Source organism: Piliocolobus tephrosceles, chromosome 10 (assembly GCF_002776525.5).
Source record: "Piliocolobus tephrosceles isolate RC106 chromosome 10, ASM277652v3, whole genome shotgun sequence".
Lineage (NCBI taxonomy): Eukaryota > Metazoa > Chordata > Mammalia > Primates > Cercopithecidae > Piliocolobus > Piliocolobus tephrosceles.
In genome coordinates this window covers 55,053,628-55,068,057 of record NC_045443.1, presented here as the reverse complement: position 1 = coordinate 55,068,057, position 14,430 = coordinate 55,053,628, and the positions used below count along the sequence as shown (strand labels likewise).

Genomic DNA, 14,430 nt, shown 5'->3' with positions numbered 1-14,430 from the left:
GTTTCTCCACTGGGGAAGGTGTGCTTGGGAGAGGAGGGTCTCCCTTTCCCACTTCTGCAGTTGGGGCACTCACAGTATTTGAGGTGTCTCCTGGGTACTGCAGGAGCTGTTGCTTCCTTCAGAGGGTCTGTGGGTCCTCTTGGTATTGCTGGTTTGTTCTTGCAGTCGATCTGGAGCTAAAATTTGAGCACTGCCTTTATTAAAAAGAAAAAGATCTAACCAGGACTGTCCCCAGAAAATTAGGCCATACAGGTCCTACATATATGATAAAAGAAGAATAGGGAGAGGATAGCATCGACCACTGAATGAATTATTTCCAATTTTCATCATATAACAACAGCTCGGTAAGAGTCCTACAATGAGATCAGTACACATTTCTTTACATTTAATGTAAATACCAATAGTGGTCACCTATCAACATCATGGAAGGGCACACTTCACAGGTTTCTTAATCAAATTTTAAAATAATCACATGTAATAAAAACAAGTCACCAAAATACAAAAATGTAATTTATTTATTTACTAAATGGTTAGCTATAAAGATACAATTTTTGCCTTGGAGTTTAAAGCAGTTTCATTTTTTGCCATAGTTACTTTTTCTGATAATATGCTAGAATCACAATCTTCTGTTTTATCTGGATTGAATGGATTGTTTATATTTTATATGTTTGTTCACTTGAGAACCAAATTTTTTTTTTCTGCATGATGATGGAAGCTCTGTAACATAAAATGTCATTGTGCTCATATATTTGAATAATACCGATCACGGTTTTGAAAGTCCCTATGAGCATATCTTGCATAAGTCTTGTTATGTGGGATCCTTCCAAAAGGTTCATGGTCATTGAAACAAGATTCAAAAACTTCATCAACAGCCTTTTTAGCTACTTCTTTGCTGATATTCCTAACAGCCAGGATAGAAAGAGTGGCTCTGTCTCGCACACAAGTCTGAAAAGAAGAAAAAGTATGAGGCTCTAATTTTATATAAACATTTAATCATGAAATAATACATTTTCTCTAATGTCTGAATTAATTAAAATTAATTTCCTCATATTATTTTACTAATTTCTATCATTCCAAAGAAGAAAACAAAATGAACAAAGATATATAACACTTAAGGAGTATTTTTAGCTCAACCTAAAATTATTTAGGCATAAGTAAGACCTCTATTTTCTCATCTTTCCCACTAATATAAGCAGATGTCATTCTCAGAAATTCTACACAGTGTCTACCAAACAGTATCTCCCAATTTGCAAAATCACCAAAAAAAAAAAAAAGTCTATAAGGTCCTGATTGACTTTTTTATAAAATTTAATTAAATTTAAAATATACTTCACTTCTATACCTCTCTTTCTTTTCAGTTGACCAATGCTAGATAACTTTTCCTTTGAGAAGGGTAAATCCTCTCTGGAGGCAACAGAAAACCATACACATATCCACCCAAACTTGGAAAGTACCTTAATTTTTTAAGGGGGGTGGAAATTAAACAACTTTTTTTCCTGATTGTTCTTTACACAGATATTAAAGTTCTAAGATAATAATTTACCTAATGTTTCATAGTAATAGGCTAGAATTTCTCAATACTCTAATTTAAATATTTAAGAAATATAAGGCCCTGCCATTCCAATTCTTGGAGAGCTTTTAATCCATTTATTTCTCCCCAGGCCCAAATTAAAACTCAAAAGAATGGCACTTGACCTTTTCCTAAAAATAATTAAACACTGGTTTGGATGGCTGTGCATCCTGACAACCATCTGTTTTCTCTGCATGTTCCCAGTTTTTCATTGGCCTGGTCAGTGTGCTCAAGCTGGAGATACTCACTCACATTGGAATCTAGTGTTTCTCAACCTGAATTTTACCAAACACTGATTTTAAAAAATAAACCCCAGGCATAAAGGAAGAAGAAAAGAACCATGTGAAGCCAAAACAATTACCAAAAAGAGAGGAAATTTCTCCCCTGCAGGGAAAAAAAGGTACAAAAATTTGTCTCCTGAAGCCACAGGATTAGGAGACACAAATGTAGACCACAGATTTACTTCTTTTTAGACATAATAAATTTCTGTTAAAATAAAGGTATGACTATGCAATTTTACAATCAGTAACTGTACTTGCTGTTTCTATTCCCTGGGCACATGCTGTACAAAAGCAGGAACTCCATTGTCTAAGACTTCTCCCTCAGCCACATTCCTACTATCTCCACATATTTTCTGTCCTATTGCTATTTCTATTTGTTTTCTGCTGCTGCTACCCAGTGGTAAAAAGAGGAAAACTTCTCTTTCACAGACTGCATGCATCACAAACTTATCACAAAGATAGAAGGTGAATTTTTTTTAAAAAATCACGCTCTCTTCCTTTATTATATCAACTTATTTTTTTAATTGGAAAAGAATATAAAATTAGCATATTTTTCTAAAAACAGAGTATATGTAACAGTTTTTTTTAAGGAATTTTTCAAACTCTATTGACAAGAGCAGATATCCATGAGCTATGCCAGCACATGCTTTAACCACATTATCCTCTTCTCTAGGGGTGTGCTGATGTGTACCCTGCTTCCACCCCTCTCCACTGACAGAAGACACAGAATTCACCAGAGAAGCAGGGACTCACGGGCACAGAAAACATGCAGCATACAACAAGTCAGTGGCATATCAATAAGCTGACCTGGCACAGGGTAATCACCCTTTCCAGGCAGCAGGCCTTTCTTCTCGCTCCAATTCACTCAGTTCACAGTTTCTCTGAGTAGCTCACTGTGACTCCACCCTCCACCCCAGAGTTGAGTTACTCTCTTCTCCACAAAACCAAGGGCCTTCCTGTTGTCCTTAACATATCTTTTTTCATCTAGTTGGAACTGATATCCTGATGCTCACATACTTCACAAACTGGCTCAGCAGGCTCTTACTATAGAAAATGACTGACCACCCTTTCTCCTAAATGTGGACAGAGGCCCAGGGTGGCTGTGAGCAGAACTGCTCACATTCATTATCAGTCCATGAGTTCTATACTTCCTCTCCCCACATCCATCTAATACAGATTTCAAAGCCTTTCCAGCAGGATAATCTTGCCTTATAGCTATCTCTTTCGTTTTTTTTGTTTTTGTTTTGTTTACACAAATCCCTCTCAGCTAAGCTCATCATACTCAAGTCTGTGCTAAGCCAAAGGTTTTCTATCACATTATACAGCCTTTACAGGTACACTGAGACATAGCCATAACTTATGCAGCAACACACTCTCTGTTCTGAAAGGGATTATATTTTTTGTTTCCAGAATGCTATGGTAGATTCAAAACAGAAGTTAAGAATTGTTAGAATAACAGTAAGACATGCTGTGACTTCACTTCCATTCCTTATCCACCCCCATCGAAAAGTATCCCAGGTGCAAGATCTTAGCTCCTTTCGTTCTTTTTTTCAGAGGGAGTCTCACTCTGTGGCCCAGGCTGGAGTGCAGTGGCACGATCTCGGCTCACTGCAACTTCCATCTCCCAGGTTCAAGCGATTCTCCTGCCTCAGCCTCCAGAGTAGCTGGGACTATAGGCATGCGCCACCACGCCCAGCTAACTTTTTTGTATTTTTAGTAGACACAGGGTTTCACCATGTTGGCCACACTGGTCTCGATCTCCTGACCTTGTGATCCGCCCGCCTCGGCCTCCCAAAGTGCTCGGAGGCACAAGCCACTGTGCCAGGCCTCCTTTCATTATTAAAATATCTCACACACTCATTGAGTCACATAGCTTGCCCATAATTATAAAGTAGAACTAAATGCCATCTACTTTGTTTAAATGGTACATACTTTGTATTCTTTTCACATAGGAAGTTCTTTCAAATTTCAAATACTGAAGTACTTTTCATTTCTTTATTCATTATTTCCACTCATAACACTCTGGAGGGGAGGTGATTGCATGTTAGCTTTTACCTGGTGGTGTTGTTTCAATCCAAAATGTAACCTGAATATTTCATTGACAAGTGAGCAGTCTCCACTAAGGTTAGCAGCTCGAACCTATCACACAGAAGACAGACAAAAAGAAAATAAACGCTCATGCTCTATGTATCTTTATGATATCAACCAATTTTTTAAAATTAGAAAAGAATATAAAATTAGCATCTTTGAGAAAAGAGTATTTGTAAGACTTCTTCTTAAAGGACTTTTTAAACTCTATTGATGACAAAAGCAAATATCTATGAGCTATGCTAGACAATGCCAAATACACTGGAGAGATGAGGAAAAGTTCAGTTGCCTACCAAAGGAAATTTTCTAAACTTTATGCTGTAGCTTTACTGACAGAACTAATTTCTTTTTGGAACCAAAAGTCAGAGAGCTAGACCTCAGAGTTAAATTACACACTCTACAAGATACAAATACTTGTAGAAATTACTAAAAGTACTTCAAGAAAGCATTCTTGAAATAAACTGAGTTTCAAAGTGAGCTTAAAACGGAATGCATTAATATCTGAGACACTTTGAGGATATGACCCTCCCAACCCTAGCCCGAATCTCTCTTGCAGCTTCCCGCAAACCTGTGTAAGTTCAGGACCTTCCTCTAGGGACTTGATTGTCCTATGAAAAATGAAGCAATACAAAACACAAAGAATCAAGAACATTCCAAACTGGTCATGCTATGAGCATGACAGCCTGAAATTAGGACATATTTTCAGATTTACTATACTTTAATGAATGAAAAAGTCTTAGAACAACCCACATAGATTCTACAGGCAGCCTGACCACATTTTTGCTAATTCATTGCTAACAGAATGGTCCACTTCTTGTTTCTTCTACAATATTATGGCCTCATTCCTCTGAGGAGCTCAAAGTACTTAACACACTTTAGCTACAAGGCATTCATTCTCACAGCACCTGAGAGAGACCTATTTAAAAACTCAGGTTTCAGTCTATTCTCCAAATAATTGGAATTATAATTAGATGCAGGGCGGGGGGCTACATATTAATTTCAAGAGAAAGGGAAAATAATCTAAGTTATGAAGTATAGGCTTGAGATTTAGATTATTTTAATTAATTATTCAATTAATGACATCCAAGTATATGCATATGCAGAATACGCTCTCTCTAGGAGCATATGCCGAGCAATCCAACATGCTTAGTAATAAATATCTTTTCATGTTGTATTTTTGAAACGAGCATGTTTTACTCTAGGGCAAGCAAGGAACTCTGTGGAAGGCAGCTGGGCAAGCTAGTTAAAAATACTGGTTGTAATCCTGCCTCTGCCACTTACTAACTTTGGAATCTAAACAACTGTCTCACTTTCCACATACATAAAACAGGGACAATAATAGTATAATATCTACCTCAGTGGGTTATTATGAAGATTAAATGAGAATCTGTGCAAACAGAACAGTGTTTGGAATATAGCCCTCGGTAAATGTTATTATTTTTTCACATTATAAAATGTATCCCATAGGAAAAAATTAATAGCTTATTAAAGTCAGTTATCACTATTATTAGGACTTACAGGATATAGTTAAGAGACTTCTAAAAATATACTTTAAATTTCTCTAGCTGTATATCAAAAATGGTATTCAATGTTAGTTAAAAACAGAAATTCAAGACTAAGGCAGAGCTATGACAGTAGGAAAAGGAATACATTTAAATAAATTACACTTGAATAAAATATTCGAGCATAGAGTGTTCTGGAGAAAAATACAATAAAACTCACCTCTGAGCATGCCAAATGTCTGATGTTGGTGAACCAGTCGACATGGGCACGACAATGATCAAATGCATGAATGAGCTCGTGGGTGACCACTCTGTTCATATGGGCCTGATTATGGATATTATTCTGGCACAAAACTATCTAGGAGACACCAAAATAAAAGAAGTTCAGTGATTTCTAAAATCTCCTTTCATAGACTCGATCTTCTCTCCCACATGACCTCACCTCTCCCCGACAAGCTCAGCTGCCTGGAGTATCTCTACCCACTCTTCTCCACTGGCCACACATCTACCCAAGGGACAAGTCCCAGTCCTAAGTGTACATGCTCCAATTGCCTCGCCCAGTGACTAACGTCTCCCTTCTCCTCTCTCTGGACTATAGCAGTACTTAGATTAAGGACATGTATTCATGCACCATCCTCACTGGGGAATCATGAATTTGGACTTACACATTTCAAGTCTAAAGTGTCTTCAGGACACTTAAGTAGGCGGGGAACTGTGGCTCTCGCTTGTAATCCCAGCACTTTGGGAGGCTGAGGCGGAAGGATCATTTGAGGCCAGGAGTTTAAGACCAGCCTGGGCAACATAATGAGGCCTCATCGCTACAAAAAATTTTAAAAGTTAGCTGGGTCCAGTGATGCACACCTGTAGTCCCAACTACTCAGGAGGCTGAGATGGGAGGATCGCTTGAGCCCAGGAGTTCCAGGCTGTAGTAAGCCATGATTGTGCCACTGCACTCCAGAGCAAGTGGCAACAGAGCAAGACCCTGTCCCCAAAAAAATTTATTTTCACTAAAAATAAAAATAAATAAATAAATAAATAAATAAATAGAAGCTCAAGTAGAGATGTTAAATGGGCACTTGGATATAAGGAATGTGGAATTCTTAAAAATGAGCTTTGACCCCAGAAAATTGATGAGACCTCCTTGGCAGAGTACAGAGTAAAAAAAGAAGGGGCTCTATGACCAAGGATTGAGGGACTTCGACATTTAAATGTTGGTAGAGGAAAGTAAGCTAGCAAAGGAGCAACCAGAAGAATGCTGTATACTAGAAACCAAAGAAAGTGTTTGGCATTAAGAGCTGAAGTCAAGTGTACACAAACTATATGACCCAGTAATTCTGCTCTTGAGCATATACCTTAGAGAAACTCTTGCAATGTGTACCACTAGTGAAGGTCAAGAATATTTATAGCAGCATTGTTCATAATAATAAAGTTGGAAACAATCAATATTAAAGTAAACTGTAGTATAAACACACAACGGAATAAATACTATATAACAGGGAAACTGAATAAACCAGAGAGGTACACACAATGACAAGAAAGAATCTCACAAATGTTGAACGTGGGAAGTAAGTTGGAGACTACCTACTACACAATTTCATAATACTACAAAATACTACATAAAACTCAAAGTATATCATGTATGAAGCTCAAAAGCAGTCAACTAAATAACACACTGTTGGACTGTATATGTAGATGGTAAAGTCATTCAGAAAAGCAGGGAATGGTTACCACAAAAATCAGGTTAAGGAAGGGAAAAGGACCTGATTCAAGAGGACCACACAGGTTTCTGAAGTCCTAGTAATGTTCTTTTTCTCTAGTCTGGGTGGCAGTTACATAGGTGTGCACTTTATTATTACTGAAAGCGGACATATAGGTTTTTTACTCTTCTGTATGAATGAGATACTTCATAATAAAAATTTTCACTTAAAAAAATAGGCCAGGCATGGTGACTCACACCTATAATCCTAGCAGTTTGGGAGGCCAAGGTAGGGGGATCACCTGAGGTTAGGGGTTCAAGACCAGCCTAGCCAATATGGCGAAACCCTGTCTCTACTAAAAATACAAAAATTAGCTGGGCGTGGTGGCACATGCCTGCAATCCCAGCTACTCAGGAGGCTGAGGCAGGAGAATCACTTGAACCCAGGAGGCGGAGGTTGCAGTGAGCCCATATTGCGCCACTGCATTCCAGCCTGGGCGACAGAGTGAGACTCTGTCTCAAAAATAATAATAATTTAAAATAATAATAATAAAAGGAGAGAGTGCCCAACTGTGTTCAACACTGCTGAGAATTAGGATGAAAGTTCAAGATGTGCACTCTATTTAACCCTGGGGGGACCGGGAAGGGGGTGAACTTATCCAGAGCCATTTTGAGAGCTATAGGTATTGTGACTACCAGTTTACAAATGAGGAAACTGAGAAGAAGAAAAATACTTGCCCAAGCCCCACAGATAATAAGCAGGGAAACTAAGATTTAAACTCAATTCTGACTCCAAAATCTAAACTTCTTAACCTTGTTCTATATTGCCATTTCCCATGATTACTGTAAAAATATTATAAATAACCTAAATACACATAAAATTATCCAGCAGGAAACAGTTAAAGTGTAGTTAAATATGAATTATACATTCAGGTGGGAAACAGTTACTTATAACACCATCATTTACCCTCATCACATGACATTATCTACCACCTCCAAGACTTTGTCGAAACCCTCTGATGACTTAAAACTAATAATAAAATTTATTGCATGCTTACTATGGGCCAGGCACTAAGATAAGCAACTCCATAAGAAATATCTCATTTAATTCTCATAATCATTCCATAAAATGATCATTTCATAAAATCATTGTCCATATTATACAGATAAGAAAACTCCCCTAATGAAAGATTTTCACAGGCAGTATCACTTCTCACCATGTAAAGGTAAAACCCTTTCGTTTAGCATTCAAGGCCTCCCAACATATGGCTTACATTTCTTTCCAATCCTATTTTCCCTTATTCCCCACGTGTTCCTCCCCTCGAGATAAACTAGACAATATGCCATTCCCTACACATGCCATGCAGTTTCCTAGCATGCACTTTTGCTCATGCTGCCCCTGCTCTGCCCCTAAGGAGGCTTTATATCCTCTAGTTGAATCTGTTGGCATCTTTCAATCAATCACATCACTGTCCCACTGTGATAACCAAGCCCATCTGAAATGGTTTAGCCTGCCTCATTTTATAATTATCTGTGTTCATGTCTTATCTTTCCTGTAAGGCTATATTAACTCCTTAAGAGATTTTAAGAGTAAACTCCTTAGAGTAAGGATAACTAATTCACTTTTTTAGTCCTACACAAAGTCTACCAAACAGAATGCCAAGCATGCGGAAGATGCTCAAAAAATATCAAGAGAGAGGATTAAAGGGAAGGAAACAATTTGGCAATAATGCCTACCTGAGATGTTGAAGCATCAAAACCTCCACTGACATTTCCATTACAGTCTTCGCAAGAAAAGTGTCTATCTTTGTTAACAGCACTAAAAGGCAAGAATAGATTAAAGAGACAATGTCCAGAAACAGTGTGTATGTGGCAAACAGCTCTGGGCCAGGACTCAGGGGACCCTCCACCACACAGTAAATCTCCTCTACTACTAACACATAGGAAACCTTGGGAAAGAAACTTAACATCTTCAGGACTCAGTTATCTCACCTGTAAAATAAGGAGGTTGTACGCAAAATGCATCCTAGTTCAAATTCTATAGATATGATTCCATAAAACATTTGTTCAACTGATGATGGCCATATTGCAAGTATGCTGGAGTTCCTGCCCTTGGGCCAGAATGTTAAGAACCGGATGTCAGAAGTCACTTCCTTTAAACCCCTCAAAGTTATACAACATCTGCAAGGTTCCTACATAACAAGCTGAGAGTTCTTTTCCATTAAAAACAATGCTCAGGGTGGTGTAGCAGAAAGACCAGGATTGGTAATTACTTACAAGAAAAATTTAAGTACTGTCTTTACTAATCACCCAAGGTGAATGGTAAGAGCTAGAAAATGAAAATGCTGGAGCAGTGGCTCACGCCTATGATCCCAGCACTTTGGGAGGCCAAGGTGGGTGGATCACTTGTGGACAGGAGTTCAAGACCAGTCTGGTCAATGTGGTGAGACCCCATTTCTAAAATACAAAAATTAGCCGGGCATGGTGATGTGCGCCTGTAAACCCAGCTACTCGGGAGGCTGAGGCAGAAGAATTGCTTGAACCTGGGAGAGGAAGGTTGCAGTGAGCCAAGACAGCGCCACTGCCCACTCCTGCCTGGACAATAAGAACGAGACTCCATCTCAAAAAAAAAAAAAAAAACGAACATTAGTTAGGGCAGAAGATGTCCAAAGAGAACAAGGCCTGCCTAGAAACAATGCAGCCAATTACCTCTATTTACCCTATGGAAAAGACTTCCTGACCTCAGAGAAATCCTAAGCAGTTCTCTTAAGAAGAGAACTTGGTTTTTGTTTTCAGTGGCCAGATCTCAGAGCAGCACTTCAGAAAGAGTTACTTACCAACCTGAGTGTTTCATACCATCAAGCAGAAGTTTCACATACGGATCTAAAAAAGATATTGATTTAATTAAGTAAGCTAATTGGAAAAGTAGCACCAATTAAACTACCCAAATAGCAGTGTAAGATATTATCAAAAAGTAACTCACAGGCCAGATGCAGTGGCTCATGCCTGTTACCCCAGCACTTTAGGAGGTTGAGGCGGGTGGATCATTTGAGGCCAGGAGTTCAAGCCCAGCCTGACCAACATGGCAAAACCCCATCTCTACTAAAAATACAAAAATTAGCTGGGCATGGTGGCACATGCCTGTAGTCCCAGCTACTTGGGAAGCTGAGGCATGAGAATCACTTGAACCAGGGAGACAGACGTTACAGTGAGCTGAGATCACACCACTGCACTCCAGCCTGGAAGACAGAGTGACTCTGTCTCAAAAAAAAGTAATGTTATCTTAAAAATTGGTAAAAATTGACATGAGAGGCCAAGTTTAAATTAACATCAAAGCAAGTTTGTACTGAAAAAAAACACTAACACAAATACAAAGATGGTATTACTAAGCATCTTAGATAATATCAACTATGCTTTTAAAGTTCATGTTTAGTTAAATGATCAGACACGTTGTATTATGGTATATACCAAAAGACTGAGGGAATCTACTGCCACATTCCTTAGAAGTGAACAACAGTGCTGGGCGCGGTGGCTCACGCCTGTAATCCCAGCACTTTGCAAGGCCGAGGCAGGCGGATCACGAGGTCAGGAGACTAAGACCATCCTGGCTAACACAGTGAAACTCCGTCTCTACCAAAATACAAAAAATTAGCCGGGTGTGGTGGCGGGCGCCTGTAGTCCCAGCTACTCAGGAGGCTGAGGCAGAAGAATGGCATGAACCCGGGAGAAGGAGCTTGCGGTGAGCCCAGATCGCACCACTGCACTCCAGCCTGGGAGACAGAGCAAGACTCCGTCTCAAAAAAAAAAAACAGCACAGTACCTAGATTTGAGGAAGCCAGTAGCCACACTGTTCTGTCCTGGTCAGACCATACTGGCAACGCCATGTCCCATGCTGAGTACTACCAAGTTCTAAATGGGACCTGCCACTGAAGCTCTTCCACAGGGGATAGTGACTAGGGTACTACAGGACTACTTCCAGTAAGAAGCAAGAAAGGATTTAGGGGATTGGAAAGGAGACAGAAGACTTAACTAGGACCACAGTAGCTTCAAGTATTGAAGGGGTGCCACGTAGGACTAGATTCAGTTAATATTTCTTCAAAGGGCAGAACAAGGACCAAAGTATGGAAGTTACACACAGCAGATTTCAGCTCAGTAAGAGAAAGGATTTTTCTCCAACAATGAAAGCTGGTGAAACAATAGACAGTAGATTGAAAGAGCCTCAGGGAACAGGTAACTATGTTCCAGTAGAGGTCTGTGGAGTATCTGGCCAGCAATGGCACGGAGGTTTCCTTGTAAAGGGATAGGGAGGCCTAGACGATTCCTCAGGGCCTTTCCACATCTAAGACTCTGTGGGCCCGTGACTACTACAGGAAAGTACAAGGAACCCAAATGCCTCTGATATTAACTTTTCCCATAGGCATCTTGTCTGAGAGTATGAATGCACAGCCAATTATATGACGTAACCCAAAAAAAGTGAAAAAGAAACTAAGATTTAAAAAAAAGGTTGAAGACAAAAATAAGCGAGAGAAAGAAATGTGAGATGAGAAAGTCAGGTATAGGTTACTGCTTTACCAACCTGCCCCTTGCAAGAGTGTTCACAGTAGAATAATTATTGTTAACAATAAGTATTATTAATTGAGTGAATACCAGGTAGCAGGTACTGTATTAAGCACATTATTATTCATGCAACTAGGAGAATTTTACAAAGTTAAAACAGTTTCAAAAGTCTGTAGTCCTCATACTTAAAAAAAAAAAAAAAAGCAGGCAGCACCTTGGTTTAGTACTTCAAAAAGGACCTGCAGCAATATTTAGAATAAAATTGCTTTGGTGAAAAAAAAAGTCTCCCATGAGGCCTGGTTTCCGCCACCATGCCCCACGCAGGGATAGGATTTTAAAGCTGCAGGTTGACACTTTAATACCACCAACAGGCCCTCCCAGCCACCCTGCCCTTGGAAGATTGAGGTCCATTGATTCCTACTGGGGCTCATGTTCAGCACCCCACCTTCCTCACATCCTATCTATTTCTACTCTTCCTCCACTGTGTGGCCCTTCCACTGTAAAAACAGCTACCATTTATTCAGCTCAGCTCCTGATATGCTAGTACTTTACATTCATAAAATCAATACTTTTTTTTTTTAGACAGGGTCTTGCTCTGTTGCCCAGGCTGGAGTGCAGTGATGCAATCATAGCTCACTGCAGCCTCAGCCTCCTGAGTTCAAGCAAATCTCCTGCCTCAGCCTCCTAAATAGCTGGGACTACAGGCACGAGCCACCACATCCAGCTAATTTTTTTATTTGTTGTAGAGACAGGGTCTCCCTATATTGTTCCCCAAAGTGCTGAGATTACAGGCATGAGCCACCATACCCAGCCCCATAAAATCTGTTTTTCACAACAACCCTAAAAGAGGTATTTTTCCCCTTCTCTTTTTTGACAATAAGGATAGTGAGGATCAGAGAAGTTAAGTCACTCTTCCACACCTGAGGAAAGGGATCCGCATTTGAACCCACATCTAACTCTGCAACCCACACTCTTTCCACTCTATTCCACTTTGAAGCACCTTCCAGGCAAGGTGCTAACTCATCTTTCTACTTCCCCCACCAAAACCTGGGAAGCACTCAATACATATTTGTATAGTAAATACAATATCATCATTCTCTCCCCTTTTACCCTCGACTCCCCTTTCCCCTCCTACCTCCCTGAGTCTCTACAAGCAGGTAATCCCAAGAAGGTTGGAAAATCTTTCAGTGGTTGACTTTTGAACTGTGACTGACCAACTATAAAATAGTAGCCTTGCTTTGGGACAAGTATGTTTAAGACTAATTTTCCAAATGTATCTGAAAGTACACTAAGTCTATGTCAATGTAAAGGAATTAAGACATCTTCTCTAGTGGAATGTCTCTGCTACTGGAGAGAAATTTGTCAATGGGCAGTTGTGTTCCTGTTTAACCCACAGCAGTTCTTAACCTTTGTGGGGTCGTTGGCCTCTTTGAGAATATAATGAAGCTATTAACTCTCCCCCCCCACAAAAAAAAAAAATGCACTTAGGGCCGGTCGCAGTGACTCAGGCCTGTAATCCCGCACTTTGGGAGGCCGAGGCGGATCACGAGGTCAGGTGATCGAGATCATCCTGGCTAACACGGTGAAACCCCCGGTCTACTAAAAATACAAAAAATTAGCAGGGCGTGGTGGCGAGCTCCTGTAGTCCCAGCTACTCAGGAGGCTGAGGCAGGAGAATGGCGTGAACCTGGGAGGCGGAGCTTGCAGTGAGCCGAGATCGCGCCACTGCACTCCAGCCTCGGCGACAGAGCAAAACTCCGTCTCAAAAAAAAAAAAAAGAAAGAAAGAAAAAGAAATGCACCTAGGCACATACACACACACACACACACACACGCACGATTTGACAGACCATTTCAGGGATTTCTACGCTCTGAAGTCCATTCATGCATGAAGGCTAAGAACCCCTTCCAAGGAAGGATAGGTTTGCAAACTGTTTTTACATTTTTACAGCCTTTGTATGCCTTAATTAACCTGGCTGGCTCTTTAAAACTCGGCCTCACCCTTACCCTGAAGTCACAATGTGGCTGCATAACTTATGTAAGAAATCGGAGGATGTGTCACAACAGCGAGTGACAAAAAAGGGCAGACAAACTCATTCCCCAAGCCAAAAACAGCGACGAAAAGGGTCTCAGCGCCTCCTCTGGTGGGAAAACTGAGCCCCAGGCTCCCAACCCAGCCCCCATGATGCCCTATCTGCCTAGACTCTGTGCTGAACCTGGTTCACTCAGCCCTGAGGCTGAAACTGCAGCCCCTGGCCAGGTGTTGCCCAGGCCCTTCCTCGCCCACCCGGTCTCAGACCTATTCGGCCGAACCCCAGCCTCCAGGTCATGGCTCCTACTTGTCTCCAGCGTCTTCAGGAGCCTAAGCTGGCACTTCTGGTTGCTGGTGAAGAAGCTGGAGAAGAACCCTTGCTGGGGATTCCCCTGGGCCACACGCTCGGGGAAGACCTGGCAAGAGACGTGTTGCTGCTGCAGCTGCTCCCCTGCCGCGGGGCCCCTCCCGCGCTCGTACGGAGCTCCCGCCATGCCGCCAGCAGACCTCGCCGCTGCTTCTCTCCGGCTTGGGCGGCCGGAGCGAGACCGGGAAAGGTAACCTCCCTCCCGCTAACCCGACCGCCCAGGCCCTCCCTCCGCAGGGAAGAAGGGCAGCCAGGCTGGGCTGAAGACGTTAGGCGGGAGGCAGCTTTGAACCAGACCGGGAGCGCTGGGCGCAGGGCGAGTGGCAAGGGGCGGAGAG

At 41.1% G+C, this 14,430-nt stretch overlaps 1 protein-coding gene across 4 annotated transcripts; it reads right to left on the bottom strand.

Annotated features, from left to right (window-relative positions):
- Positions 1 to 364: 364 nt before the first annotated feature.
- On the bottom strand, positions 365 to 14,430 carry ATP23 (ATP23 metallopeptidase and ATP synthase assembly factor homolog). 4 transcript variants are annotated; one of them, XM_023210633.3, is made up of 7 exons: positions 14,233 to 14,430; positions 14,033 to 14,141; positions 9,975 to 10,020; positions 8,875 to 8,956; positions 5,662 to 5,799; positions 3,907 to 3,990; positions 494 to 945 (listed from the first exon to the last, which is right to left on the bottom strand). In XM_023210633.3, the coding sequence occupies exons 3-7, from the start codon at positions 9,989 to 9,991 to the stop codon at positions 742 to 744; spliced, it is 525 nt and encodes a 174-aa protein (XP_023066401.1). In that variant the 5' UTR covers positions 9,992 to 10,020; positions 14,033 to 14,141; positions 14,233 to 14,430; the 3' UTR covers positions 494 to 741. The 4 variants fall into 4 exon arrangements, with proteins under 4 accessions (XP_023066396.2, XP_023066401.1, XP_023066402.1 ...); XM_023210634.3 differs by having other exon boundaries at positions 14,390 to 14,426; XM_023210628.2 differs by having other exon boundaries at positions 365 to 945; positions 14,033 to 14,430.